We start from the raw sequence: 15,018 nt of genomic DNA on the forward strand, positions 1-15,018 counted from the left end.
TCTCCCGACTGACACTCCGCTACTGGCTGTAGGGAAATGTGTGCGTTTTGATCGGTGTTCGAGGCTCTTACCCCGCGACCAGATGTGACGACGTGACGCCTCACTCAGCTTCCAGGATTTGAGTCATGCTGCCTGAATTCGTTTGTGCTGAAGATCGCATACACCCATTTCAGCAGGATTATGGTCCCCCTCAAACCAGCATGCACGAGTATGTTAATTGTTTGTTTACTTTCTACATGAAGTTATGCTAACGCTATCTGGCTTTCTGCCTATCGCTCTATACTAGCCCATCTATCTATCTATCTATCTATCTGTCTGTCTGTCTGTCTGTCTGTCTGTCTGTCTGTCTGTCTGTCTGTCTGTCTGTCTGTCTGTCTGTCTGTCTGTCTGTCTGTCTGTCATTCTGTCTATCTAGTCTATCTATCAAGTCTATCTATATCTATGTATTTATCTATAATTTTATAATTTTTCGTTTTGTATTCCGTTTTGTGATAACCAACAACATAAAATACAATGGATAACAATTTAAATGTTTATTATCAACTAGCAAATTGCCCAAATTCGTGGAAAAATTTTACCTGCAAAACGCCCTTTAAGTAATAACAGAAAATGAAATGTGTGTGTCTTTGGATAACAAAAAGCAAAAGAAGTATTTAGAAGTGGTGGCTTTTAAAGATTTCAAATTAAAGTCAATAATGTAAATCATTAGCATTAGACACAACACCACACACATGTGATTCAAAGAAATCCCACCACCAGATTTCATAGCAGGAAAGCACACACCCTAGCACCAATACACAGTGAGATGTTGACTGATTCCCTGTAGGTCAGATGAAGTCAGATAGAAAGAGACCCTGGCAAGGTTTGGAGGGATGTTGAGTTACCTGCTGGGTCTGAGTGCTCCTCTGTAGGACATGCGACCCACTCTGCTGACTGGGCCCAGAGAGTGATAGAATCGAGTCCTGTTGAGTGTGAGTCATAGTGGGGCAGTGGTCAGTCACAGCCCTCACAAACAACACACACAACAAGTACAGGCTGTGCTAGAGATATATAGCCTGGACTTTCTGAGTCTCCTCTTATGATCTATAGACTCTGGCTGGTAAAATAGCCAATTTATGCACAACTGCAAAAGCAATTAAAGCTATTTCTATTATGTACAAGGAGTGTTTGTCCTAACCAGCCATGACAAGTCAATTTTTGCTTAATTGGTTTCTATTACTGTGGTGTAATGCTGTTCCTTCAATTGTGAAATTTAACTTCTCGCTCCACATTATAACACATTAAATATCAAATGTATTTTTGAGTTAAGGGGGTTGCACGTCGCGTCACGTCCTTAAAATTTAAATGCATTATCGGATGCCACGGGGATGATGTTTTTTTTGTAGGCAAAACCCAGAAGCGAGTTAGCATTTTAGCACTTCCAGTTTCATGTTCCAGAAGTCAATGGGTTTCTTGAATAGGGTTTTGGTTTAAATCCTTAACCGAACACTCCAATTATTTGGAAAATATGCTCATTTTCCAGCTCCCCTAGAGTTAAACATTTGATTTTTACCGTTTTGGAATCCATTCAGCTGATCTCCGGGTCTGGCGCTACCACTTTTAGCATAGCTTAGCACAATCCATTGAATCTGATTAGACCATTAGCTTTGCGCTAACAAATAACCAAAATGTTTCTATTTTAAACTTGACTCTTCTGTAGTTAGAATGCACCGACAGAAAATTAAAAGCTACCGATTTTCTAGGAACAATTAACTCCCTTGGTTAATTTCAATGGCAGGGGACTATGCGTAATATCACTACGCCTGCTGCAGCCATGTTACAGCAGCAAAGTCCTTGATTATTATGCCAGTTTAAGAGTATAGTTCCTAGCCTAGAAAACCGCAACTTTTAATTTTCCGTCGGGTCGTAGTGCACAATGTAACTACAGAAGAGTCAAGTCAAGTTAAACAGGAAAAATATTGAAACTCTTTGGTCATTTTTTAGCGCAATGCTAATGGTCTAATCAGATTCAATGGATTATGCTAAGCTATGCTAAAAGTGCTAGCGCCAAACCCGGAGCTGGAAAATGAGCATTTTTTCAAAAAAAGTGGAATGTACCTTTAAATGAGATCTTTGGTTAACACAAGCCCACCAGTAATACAGTTCCAAAAAGGGCGGATGGTAACAAATTGCTACATGGGACTACAGACGTTGTCAGGGACTTTAAATGTCATCATGCATGAAAATCTCAAAAACATTGCAACATGGGCACAATTCCCAACAAAAAATAAATAATAATACAAATCCACAGAGTATTTCCTTAACAGGGAACATGTTTTAAAACGTGTTTAATAAAATTTAAAAGAGCTATCGGAAACTTGGTGGTGATGACATTGATGTAGTTCGCTTGTAGCCAAAAACTTCAATAATCCAAAGGTCTATGGGAAAAAAGTGTCCCACCAACTTCTGGATTGGCCTACAAATGTACAGCATCCCTCTGGCAATCTATTTTATGAGTGTACACACACCGGCAGTGTCGTATGCGTATAAAGCGTGATTACTGAATAAGTCACCTATTGTTAAATGAAAGTAAAAAAGAGATAAAAAAATGCATCAGGAATGAACTTGAGCTCAATCATGCTGAATGTGTGTGTCCTTTGTGCGATACCTATTAATTGTCTTAAATGCGATGCAGCGTTGACCTCTCTCCCGGTGTGCGAACCCCTTAAAAACTGCATCGTGTCCACTTTTATAGGCTAATTTTAATGCATCATGCCTGATTAGGACACCGTGTTATGATAATGAACTTGTTTACTTGGTGGAAAGATATTCAAGCACCCATTGATCATGGTAAAATCATAGTAACTGCCTCGATTGCCTCATAAAATGTCATATATTGATTATTTTATAACAACTTTAAGGGTGGCACATCCAATCAGATTTTAGAAGCAGAACCTTTTGTGAGTGTTATTTTTTAACGTGGTAAAAAACAAAAAAGTGCTCAAAGACATGCGCCTAAAGCAGGACTGCAATTTACCTTGAGACAGTGTGGTTAAAATCATTTAAGTTAACGGTAAAAGTTGTCACAAAATCTGACATACTTTCCCTTCATAGTATTCCCTTATCTCATTAAGAACCAATAATGAGGGAATATGATGGTCATTTGGGGTCAAAGATAAGCACAAGCAGCTGAAGGCCCAAGTATGGTCCATTTTTACGCGTACGTGAGGGTCCGCATACATGATGCAATTTCAGCATCAGAAGAAAGCTTGTACGCACTCCTGCCTACAGGAATGTAGTATGTAGCTCAAGAGATGCATTGCATGCTATATACACATACGAGTCAAATAAACTATGGTTTGCAAGGCTGTGCATTGGACCGTGCGCATACGTTCACATACACGTAAAAATACAGACTATACTCCGGGATTAAGGGTGCAGAGCAATGTTATATGTTGTAGTCAAGCTCGTTTTTAACACTGCCATTTGTGTGCATATTTACAGTACATGCTAGACCTCAATTTAGCCAAGTTGCATTATGGGAAACCGAGTCTCAAAGCAGGTTTACGCCATAGTAATAAAACCATCAGTGATGGAATAAACGATTAAATAACAACATAACAAAAACTGTATTCAAGAAACATCTTCATGTAAAGTCAATGATGCTAGTAACAAACATTCCATATAAAAAAGCATGTAGATGAGCTTTTGAGTGTCAGCAGGATTTCAGCATGATCCAAGACAACATGCTGTTTTCATACGTACTCACGCACATGGTCATGTATGTGCACGTGTACAGTAAGTGTCCTTGACAGTGTGTGCAAGTGTGAAAATTTTACGAGACTCACCTCTCAAAAGCAGGCCAAGACATCTCCTCACTGAGCTCCGATCCTTCACTGCTTCCTGAAAAAATACATCAAGATTTATGTAGTTAACAAAAGAACCATCGCCCCTGATCCAATCCAGTTGAGCACGTCTGTTTGTGTTATACCCAGTGAAATGCCGCTCGATAACGTTGAGCTCTCTGCGTGCCCTCGAGTGGGTGTGTGACTTTCCAGCACGCTGTCATCTAGCAGGTGTCTAGACCCAGCGTTGGGGAACGTTGCACTTTTAAAATCAGCTGTGTTTGTTTTGTGAATAAAACTGCAGCAGAAGAACAGGGGGATTGAGAATCACAGCTTATAACCATTTTACTGAACAGTCTTATTTTTTATTTGTGTTAAATATGCATTAGGTTTTAGGTCACCTGTAGCTTAACCATGACACGGTTAATGTAGCATGCACACCAACGTTTTTATACCGACGGCCGGTGTATGTTTTCAATTGTTTCCAATGGAAGCGCAGAGCTTTTTAAAAAAGCCAGCAGCTGGCGTTTTTTCCACCCTGAGCGCCGATAGTTGAAAAATTTTGGGTGAAAAGCTCAGCTCGTCAATATCAGTTCTCTCACGCCGTCCAATCACAGTGGAGGAGGGGCGGTAAAAATATCACATTGACCAACCGGCGCATCGTACAACGACTGATAAACAAAGCAGAAGTATCACAGCAACCAAAACGCTCAGCTGAAGAAAGCTGGCAGTCGCCGCCGTCTGGGGTTTTCAGCCACGTTTAAAAGCTTTGGTGTGCACACCACCTTAGACTTGAATTATGCTTTAAAATAGCGGGAACTTGCAAAAATTGCGGGAACTTGCAAAAACTGTGTGCAGCTTTTCATTGATGTTCATGTTATAAAATCACTTCATAACGTTTCCATGGCAACGGGACATGGCTGCGCTTGTGTGAAGTAAATGCAACATTTTTCAACTTTGCGCTAAGATATAAGTGACTTTTTGCTATGCAAATGCGGGGATTATGAAATCATGCAAGCCCTGCATATTTTTGCGCCCAGAATTCTGTCATTTATGTTGCAAAAGTGTGGCGTATTTGAAAAAATGCGGACTTTGGCTGATTATGCATTGAATCATGCGATCGCATAATCAAGTTTTTCTGGAAAGACTGACTATTAATTTAAAGGACAAGTTCAGTATTTTACACTTAAAGCCCTGTTTTCAGATTGTTTATGGTGAAATAGAACGGTTTTGACTGAAATTTCGACATTTGCGGCTGCCCTGAGAATTTTCGCATGTTTGTGTTTCAGCTCAGACCTGTACAATGGGTTTAATGGTGCACTGGAACAATCCTTCCTAAAATGCATTAAACTTTTGTTTACAAAGACGTGAAACTCACCGAGTGGTCAGGGGTGTTCACTGGTATGCTCACACAAAAATCGCTCTAAAAGACGCATTCCAACAGGTTTTATTGTAGTTTTTACCAACTCCATTGACTTGTATTAGATGTCCTGTGAGGTACGGTATTACTCAGCGCCGGGAACTTTGTTTCTATTCTTGCAATGGGCAAAGGCGGATTAGCGCCACCACCTGGGCTGGAGTGTCTATTATTCAAGCTCTAAGCGGAAGAATGTACGGGTGTGAGGCGTTTGGAAAAATAGGTCCACAAGTTAACAACGAATGCTAAAACAGCTATTGGAAAGCATCGTTTGCAGCGATTTTTGTGTGAGCACCCCTGACCAGTCGGTGAGTTTCACGTCTTTGTAAACGAAAGTTTAATGCATTTTAGGAAGGATTGTTCCAGTGCACCATTAAACCCATTGTAGAGGTGTGAGATGAAACACAAACACGCGAAAATTCTCAGGGAAGCCGCAAATGTCGAAATTTCAGTCAAAACCGTTCTATTTCACCATAAACAATCTAAAAACAGGGCTTTAAGTCTAAATTGCCGAACTTGTCCTTTAATACATAAATGCAATAAAATAAAGGTATCTTTAACTGTTAAACGCACTTGACACAAACAAAATAAAAGACAATGTTGTGAGCGATAGAAACACACTTGTAGCCGAGGCTGTGGCACTTCCTGTGTCCATAGGTGATGAGGTTTCGGGGTGAGGGTGGCGTGGGTGGGACCTTAGGCAGGGCACCCTCAGCAAGATTACCTCGACGTCCACATAACGGTGATGCAGATGTGTCTGGACCTGGGCCAAAAAGAGCAAAAACATAAATTGTTAACTATAATGCATTACAGTCTTGGGATTGCTGCACACCTGAACAATTTGCAGCATGTTTTACAAAATTAGATAATATTTATAAATTGACATTTGAATAATGTCACTACAAAGCACAATACAAACACAAAAGATTTTTTTCTGTTTGTTATAAGGAAAAAACTGTGATTAAATCCAACCAAACAAAACATATGTGGTGTCCAAAACATAACTACATGTATGCATTTAAGTGTGATTCTGAACCAATGGGAAACTAAAATAAATTAAAAAAACAGATTTTTTTTTCAGATTTAAACAGAATTGATCAGAGATATCGGTTTTATGTTGTGATACATGCAAATATAAGTGTTTCAAACCAGTGAGATCTTCTCTAGAGGCAGTGGTGCGAGGTGTGCTGGTAGCTGGTGGCTCAATCTTCAGAGACAACCTGTAACAAATATAGACAAGTTTAAGTATCCATTAAAAACACACTTACATGTGTCACACTTAATATAAACACATCCACTGCTTACTTATAATTGTCATCCTCAACAAACTTCTGTAGCTCCTCAATGTAGCGAACGGAATTTAGATACTTCTGCACATGCACCAATACTGGGATATCTGAAACCAAGATATATGATTTCATTAAAAGTGATTTCAAGTAAACATAAGCATTAATGTTGTAAAACGCACCATATTCACAGGATCGCTGCAGGTCTGAGATGATTCTCAGTATGTTGTTCATGAGGTTTGAGCGCTGCTCATTTTCTAGGATGCTGCCGGTGGAGGGATATGCTGAATCAATGTAGGTTAGGTCAGATAGATAGATACCTGTAAATAAAATACAAGATAAAAGACAGTTACAGGTAAGTAAATGTTTGCTTTCTACTATCATCACCAAATGTTAATGTGATAGAATTTGAATAAAGCTAACTTTATGCACATGACAAAAAACACGAAGCAGCAACTACCGGCCAGTACAATGACTTGCCCTGTGCATACTTCCCTACTAGGTAGTAGGCAAAAATCAGTTTTACGCAAAATCAAATATATCAAATTGAATACACAAAGAATCCTAGTTATCCTCATCTACGTTGTACTTTGTGATCAACAAACAGACAAAAACAAAAAAATACTTTTGATGGCATTGATAAACTGTGGTGGTTTTCTGTGGCAGGAAAGAAACGTAAGCCATTAAAATCTATAAATTTACGTGAGAGGCACTCGGAAACTGAAAAATGCAGTCTGTTGCTTGTTTTCACACGACAGCATCAAGCTTCTGTCATGCTAACACACTGACCCCAGGGGATCTTATGAAAAACTTTCCATGATTTTACTCGAAGTCAACAAAAATCGAGCAGGACCAAAACATTTGACAGCTGGTCGCTGTCAAAAAAAAAATCAGCAAAGACATCCCAAGGATGACAGCAGAAATGATCTTAATATGATAAAGTAAGTGTTTTAATTAATGCCATTAATATTACCACTAGTCAACTAAATGAATATAACATGGCAAAGATAAATGCACATATTGATTTAATAGATATACACATACATACACACACACACACACACACACACACACGCACACACACTCATCAAGTGCAAAGAAATATCTTTCTGCAACTGACTACTGTCAGTGGCTGTGGTTCTGTTCTTTCCGTACAGTTGGAAGGCTTTCCCTGAGCCATCAGGAGACTGCTTATTTCCTACTGAGTAAATATTTGGATTGGTGAGGAACATTACGTGGGGGAAGTATCTGCATTACAAAGAAAGATGTCCAGCTTCTGTGGAAACATTTGGCAGAATGTAACTTAACTCTAGGTGCAAAGCACGTTGTGCAAAGATTTATGATTATAAAGTTATGGAAACCAGTTACAGATCAAAGCATCACTGACAATCAGTAAAAACAACAAACACAAGTTACCATCATGGATGGCGGCTTGAACAAAAGGAAGAGACAATGAGCCACAAAAATCCATCCCAGAGACGAGACTAATTAAAAACAGACGGTGAGAGAGATAGAGACAGAGACAGACGGGGGGCACAGACAGGGAGATACAATGATATAAATAGAAACAAACAGAAACTTACAATGATTTGGTAACTAAAGTGCTAAAATGCAGTAATCTTGTGTGTTGCAATTAAAGGATTAGTCAATTTTCTTTAAAAAATCCATATAATTTACGCACCACCATGTCATCCAAAATGTTGATGTCTTTCTTTGTTCAGCCGAGAAGAAATTATGTTTTTTGAGGAAAACATTCCAGGATTTTTCTCATTTTAATGGACTGTAATGGACCCCAACACTTAAAAGTTTTAATGCAGTTTAAAATTGCAGTTTCAAAGGACTCTAAACAATCCCAAAAGAGGCATAAGGGTCTTATCTAGCGAAACGATTGTCATTTTTGGCAAAAAATAAAATAAAAAATATGCACTTTTATACTACAACTTCTCGTCTATCTCCGGTCATGTGATGCGCCAACGCAACCTCACGTAATTGTGTAATGACGTGGAAAGGTCACGTGTTACATATATGAAACGCACATTTGCGGACCATTGTAAACAATAAACCGACACAAATACATTAATTAGTATCATTCCACATACAACAACGTCAGAACTGTCCTCTTTCTACACACTTGTAAACACTGGGGCATAGTTTTGCATACATCATCTGTGACCTCTTGACGTGATGATGTACTACGTGAGGTCGCGCTGACGCATCACAGGACCGGAGATAGATGAGAAGTTGTGGTTTAAAAGTGCATATTTTTTATTTTTCTTGTCAAATAAGACAATCGTTTCGCTAGATAAGACCCTTATGCCTCGTTTGGGATCGTTTAGAGTCCTTTGAAACTCCGTTGAAAAAAACTGTTAAGTGTTGAGTTAAGTGTTAAGTGTTGGGGTCCATTAAAGTCCATTCAAATGAGAAAAATCCTGTAATGTTTTTCTCAAAAAACATAATTTCTTCTCGAATGAACAAAGAAAGACATCAACATTTTGGATGACATGGTGATGAGTAAATTATCTGGATTTTTTTTAAGAAAACTGACTAATCCTTTAACCTGAAATTCAGCACAAATCAGATTTTTCTGATGTAGTCTAAACACCAAAAACTACTTGATAATAAAAATCAGATTTCCTCAAACCCCATAACCACATTCATATGGCTTGAATCTGGTTACAATTGATGTATCAGTCTGAAAGGTCAAATTGGACTTGAAGCAGTTTTTGGTCACACAGGATGCTTTTACCACCGTATGTTCAAAATGTAATGAATGGTAATTGGAACGAGCATAGACAAAATTTTCAGTGTACCGTCTTTCGCTTTCATACTGTTAGCTTTAGTACTCATACGTCTCTTAGCATTGTGCTAACTTCACTTTCTGAATAAAAAGTCTAATTTAATCACTAAAAAAAATTCTAATGCAGCCCTAAATTCTCCTGCTTAAAAATGTGTTTGACCACAATGTGGAAAGACAAAGAAACCCACAGTCAATTATTTTCAATCACAGTTGGCAATTTGCGTTGAGACTAATGGCATGAATTGTGTCCTCTGTATGTCCTTCTCATAAAAAAACGGATGTTTATTTGTGTTTATGGGGTGCACTGAAAGCAGTTTATGCTTATTTTTCACATATTTTACCTTTTTTCTACATCTCTGTTTCCACTCAATGACCGTCTGGCTTTACATTATGTTGAATGCCGTGGATTTACCAGTTTACATTGTCATGACTGTTGTGGTTGGCGCAGACAGACACCATCAGCCCATAACAAAAATGATCAGAAGACCCAAACATTCGTGAGAGCACCCAAACAGCAACAAAGTCGTACATTTACGTTTGACAACAGAGGAAAGGAAATAAACAATCTGTTGTCATTTAGCAGATGGTTTAAACGCATGCTTCATCCGTTGTCCAAATGCTTCTTAGTTCCCTCAGTCTCATTTTCAAGAAATGCCTGAAAGACGCGAGTGGGAACAACAATTTAATCAGCGACTGGTAAAAGCATGTGCGTTAAGTGTGACTAAATGCAGACCGCAGAGAAGAACGGTGCTGCCCGAGTTGCTCCGCCGTAAGCGAAAGAAGCTCCTCTGTCTCCACACAGACCGCAAGCCTATTCTCCCTGGGTTCAGAGAGATCCCTCTTCCCCCTTTTACCGTCCTCTTCCCCTCCTCCTTTACCGAAGAATAAGAGGATTGATGTGAGGTGAAATTTTAGAAGGGGTCGAGTTATTCTCTCTCAATTTGAGCACCCATTACATCAGAGGAGGAGTTAGGCCCTACCCTCCAAATTTATTAGAAAGAAGGAAAAACGGTCCAATCCCCTATCCTAATCCCTCCCTCCCCCTTATCCTGGAGTTGCTGTCCGAGAGTTCCTGAGTATCCAGAAAGCAGCAGGGAGCTCCAAAGCAATGTCACTGTGCCACAGCACAGTGTAAAGGCTCAAACGGGAGCTCGCCCGGGACACTGGGAGGAGGGGATCCCACAAAAAAGGGGTGCAGTGGAAGTCTTAATATCCTTGAACACAGGAGATGAGTGCAGTTTTAAGGACTTTCACAAAGCGTTGGGGAGAGTGAGGAATCACGGAAAACTCCAAGATTAGGTGGACCAGGAAGCTCTCAACGAAAAACAAATAACAACAACAACAACAAGCAGTGATCCTGACAAAAAAAGGATTGAGGACACCTGGGTAAAAGGTGCGAGTTTTACTTTTTATAGTTGTTTAATCGTAAATATACTTTGATGCAATACTTCAATATTTAGTTCTTAATCATTCTATCCTTTAGCAAATAAAGTTCTTGCCATTTTGAGTCACATGTCCTGAAAGCATTCCTTCAAATGGACACCAGCGGGGTCAAGTGGTTCAGTTAGAAAGTTGTTTTGAGTTTGTGATAGGTTACTTGTTATCTTGCTCTTCCTAGTTGACCAAGTTCTGGGAAGTAACACAAAGATCAAAGACAGATAACTACTCGGAGTTCTTCCTCATCTGTTTGTTTTCCTAAAAGTTGGGTCACTTTGTGGTCATGCAGAAATGCATCTGGATGTGTTTGCTTGTTTAAGGTTTAATCCCTCAGTGTGTTTTAAGCTGTCTGCCATCACAGAGATTTCCTCTACGCTAGCTACAATGAGAATGAGGATTGTTTGCGCAGCGAATGCTGGCTTTTGTGGATTTGGCCATATCTATAGGACTGTGGTTTGCAGACTTTATTATTATTATTAGTATTATGCAGTTCAGGTTATGTAGACGTTTCTTGGTCGCCTGATGCTCCCTTGGGGTTCATCTGGCTGGAGCTCTTGTCTTTGGTGATGGGGTTCACTAAGGGTCTATGTACTGTTGTGGAGAGAATAAGGCGCTCTATTCATAAAAATGCTATTTTAAGAAAAACAAACCCACCACGACACAAGGTCATTTTACTCTAACCACATCCTCGTGTAGAAATGCCTATATTCTCCCGTTACACGCATACGCACAGGTTTGACAGTGGGTGCTCTGAAGGCTGATCACAAACCTAGTTTATGCAGTAGCTCCCCTACGCATAATGCCCAGCTACTCAAACTAGTTAACTGTAATGGTTAGTAAACGAGTAAATGTCAAGTTCAAGTCAGTTAATATATTCAGTAGAGAAAAGTCTTAAAGAAGTCTATATCTATAAATCTGTAGGCATGAGAAAGAAGTCTTCAACCGAACATCTTAAAAATGTAGTGCTTATGGTGTGAGCGGCTACAAAAAAAAATTAAAACAAGGATACATTATGTGTGCACAGAATGTAGGGACATATACTTTGAAAATACAAAGATCAAATCACGTACAACTATACGCAGATAAGTGCATCAAGAAAACCAAAAGGCTGAAATGTAAAACGTTTAAATTCTAATGAGTAATGCGTCCGCAGAGAGCCGTAAAGCACGAAAAATAAGCTCACAAGGAATGAGGCACTCTTGGATGAGTTTCTTTCATTACTCTTCGGAAAACATTCCTTGCTGAAGTGTTGGCACATGGTTCACCTGTAGCTTGTGTGATAGATCTTAAATTTCCTGTATTACTCTGTCTTTCTGTCTCTTGCACTTAATGATACACCTTAAATAAACACCTACCACTAGGGATATACATGATATAGTACAAAAACCTTAAAAATCTTATGTTTTATTCCAGTGGTTTCCAACATGGTTGGCCGCACGGAGTCTGTGAGTTGCTCTTCAAAGCACATTCTATTAATAGCCTCAATTTTAATATTTATAAAAAAATTTATATCTTTTATGTATGTTAACATTTTAAACATATCAACAAGTAAAAAAAAATGTAATCAACAAGTCAATTTAAAAAAGTAGCCCTTCAGATTTATCCATTGTTTTATTCATTGTTGTAGCCATTGCTCAAAAAAGTTTGGCGACCCGTGTTTTATGCATTTGAGCTATAAAAGACGACGACTAAATTGGCCCAATAAGGCAAAGGCCTTTGTGTCTCATGAACATTGAGATGATCTTGCATAAATACTTGGACGCATTTTTGCAACTGCTACATTTGAATGTGTAATTGATTTTTAACATTGAATCCCAAATCCATCATGCATACGTTGAGCTCTTATTTTGGCTGAGCAACAACATTTAGTAGCTTATTTTGCAACTACATTAGCATTTTATGAAGGAAAATAAACTCTTAAAAATAAAGGTGCTTCACATAAGCGATAGAAGAATCTAAATGGTTCTTTAAAGCACCTTTAACACCTAAAGCACCTTTCGCTTTCAGAAAAGGTTATTTAAAGGAAAACACCACAGTTTTTCAATATTTTACTATCTTCTTACCTCAACTTAGACAAATTAATACATACCTACACTGTAAAAAAATTGCTGTAATTATGCAGCTGGTTGCCAGTAACTTACTGTAGAAGATAAAGACTGAAAATGTTTCATGTTCATTTAACTTTGAACAAACTATTGCCAGTAAATAACATCAATGTAAAATCTACAGTAAGTTAGTGGCAGCTAGTTGCCAGTAATACCCAGTAATACTGTAATTTTTTACAGTGTATCTTTTTTCAATGCGTGCACTTTTAATCTTTGTACAGCGCTTCCTGAATGTGTTAGCATTTAGATTAGCCCCATTCATTCCTTAGGATCCTAAGTCGAGGTAAAAACATAGTAAAATATTGAAAAATTGTGGTGTTTTCCTTTAACATGAAGAAAAGGCTCTTTAAATTATAAAAAAATATATTAAGAACATGTTTTTTGCACAAAAAAGACAAAATTATTATTTTGAGGGACCAAAAAAGGTTCTTCTATGGCATCTGTGTGAAGCACCTTTTATGCCCCTTTATTTTTAAACATTTACTAAAAATAAGTGTTGTGTTGAAGTGTTAAGCTATGATACGTTTTAGACATTGAGTGAATGAAATGCTGCATCAGATCTTTGCAATTGTCATAATACACAACACATTGTCAGACCCAAAACCTGAGGTACCTGGAGTAAACTCACGCTGACACAGGGTGAACATGCAAAATCCACACATAGGCTACCCACTAAGCCAAATGTTGCATGCTGTTATCGGTTCTAGGAGATTTAAGAGCCGACCTTGTTTCTTTCGCACCGGACACTATTCAACTACAACCTCAAATATAAAAGACTTGCTTGTTCTTATCTGTAGCACTAAGGTAATGGGGAACATGTGGAGATGACCTTCACCTTTCCCAGATATACACACAGATTCAGGATTTCAGTTTTTTCTTTAATTGTTTCCCCATTTTTAGCAACAGAGACCCTACAATTCAAATCATGTGCTGACATTTTCAGATAGGTCTAAACCGTCATCGGCAAAATGCTGCATTCTTGTTTTCTCTTCTGAAACAGAGCCCTATAAAAATACCAGGCCAAAGATCTGAGATGCAAACCCCATAAAGTTTAGCAGGAAAGCAGGCTTTAATCTCGCCAATTGCAGTAGTTTTTTTTACAGACAGGACCAGGTAATGATTTCCTACCATCTGCCACTGTTGCTTTAGCACCAGGGGGCTTACTTCACTTACCACAGCGGAGATCACTTATCCTGAGCACATTCATGCAAATGCAATCAAATCTGCAGAAGAAATGGGACCAGGAGAAGAACTGCTGTAGAAAGCATGGGGCGTGTATAATGACTATATTAATAGCGCTTCTGAGCGGCAGTTATTAGTTTTAACTTGACTTTCCCAATGGCATACAAAAGCTAGTAGAGGTGTGAATCGTTTGGACCCTCATGATTCGATTCAGTCAATTTTTGGGGTCCCAAATCACGCTCAAAGGTAGACTGGTGTTGGCACTTTTGCTTTGATTCTCTGAAATGTCATATTCAGCATTTTAATGCAGCTAAGTGCTCAATAAAGCCATTCTCAATTACATATATGTTGCCGGTTGTCAAATAAAGTGACTCATTCATTTTACATGTTAACCTGCAGTGACTTCATGAACTGCCATGAACTCAATTTCCCCTCGCTCACTGCACGGAGAAAAGGCAGAGGAAGACCATCCTACAATTTATTTTCTTTATTTTGCAGTTTAGAATTACTCAAACAGGCTAGAAGTATTTTTTATATGTTTCTATTTTTCTCTACTGCTTGTAAGCTCCATGCGAGAGAGAGAGAGAGAGAGAGAGAGAGAGAGAGAGAGAGAGAGAGAGAGAGAGACGCAAGAGCGAGATACTTTTTTCAATGTATCCCTGAATCTGTTTTGATGAAAGCTGTTTCAAGGGTGCTGATTTAACACCAGAACAGCAAGGAAATGCATGTTTCATATCACTTCGCCACAGTAACAGTAATAACTTTCCTAAAGAGATCGGAACTTCATAACTTTTATCAGTTGTTAACAGCATGCTTATAAAAGTTAAAGATAAAATGTTAACTCACTCTTTATACTATTATCATGGTATAAAGTGACAAATAATAAAAAAACTATTTGTACAGGTACAGTATGTTAACAGTATGTTTCAGTTTGGAGCATGACAAGTCCCACTTATGAGACGAGCAATCC

At 38.6% G+C, this 15,018-nt stretch overlaps 2 protein-coding genes across 3 annotated transcripts in view; one reads left to right on the forward strand and one right to left on the reverse strand.

The window, feature by feature from the left end:
* ralgps2 (Ral GEF with PH domain and SH3 binding motif 2) overlaps window positions 1-15,018 on the reverse strand; it is a 151,957-nt gene that overhangs the window by 17,071 nt on the left and 119,868 nt on the right. Inside the window, exons 10-16 of one of the 2 annotated variants that reach the window (XM_065257377.1) lie at window positions 6,710-6,847; window positions 6,547-6,637; window positions 6,391-6,461; window positions 5,863-6,004; window positions 3,971-4,122; window positions 3,828-3,882; window positions 885-962 (exon numbers count right to left, since the gene is read on the reverse strand). In XM_065257377.1, the coding sequence (XP_065113449.1) occupies window positions 885-962; window positions 3,828-3,882; window positions 3,971-4,122; window positions 5,863-6,004; window positions 6,391-6,461; window positions 6,547-6,637; window positions 6,710-6,847 (727 nt within the window). The remainder of the gene's footprint in view (window positions 1-884; window positions 963-3,827; window positions 3,883-3,970; window positions 4,123-5,862; window positions 6,005-6,390; window positions 6,462-6,546; window positions 6,638-6,709; window positions 6,848-15,018) is intronic. The other variant, XM_065257378.1, reaches the window with a different exon arrangement.
* Window positions 10,386-15,018, forward strand: part of angptl1a (angiopoietin-like 1a) — a 31,263-nt gene continuing 26,630 nt past the window's right edge. The window contains exon 1 of the mRNA XM_065257375.1: window positions 10,386-10,717. The gene's annotated coding sequence lies outside the window, so the exon portion shown is untranslated. The remainder of the gene's footprint in view (window positions 10,718-15,018) is intronic.

This window comes from Paramisgurnus dabryanus, chromosome 12 (assembly GCF_030506205.2).
Source record: "Paramisgurnus dabryanus chromosome 12, PD_genome_1.1, whole genome shotgun sequence".
NCBI lineage: Eukaryota > Metazoa > Chordata > Actinopteri > Cypriniformes > Cobitidae > Paramisgurnus > Paramisgurnus dabryanus.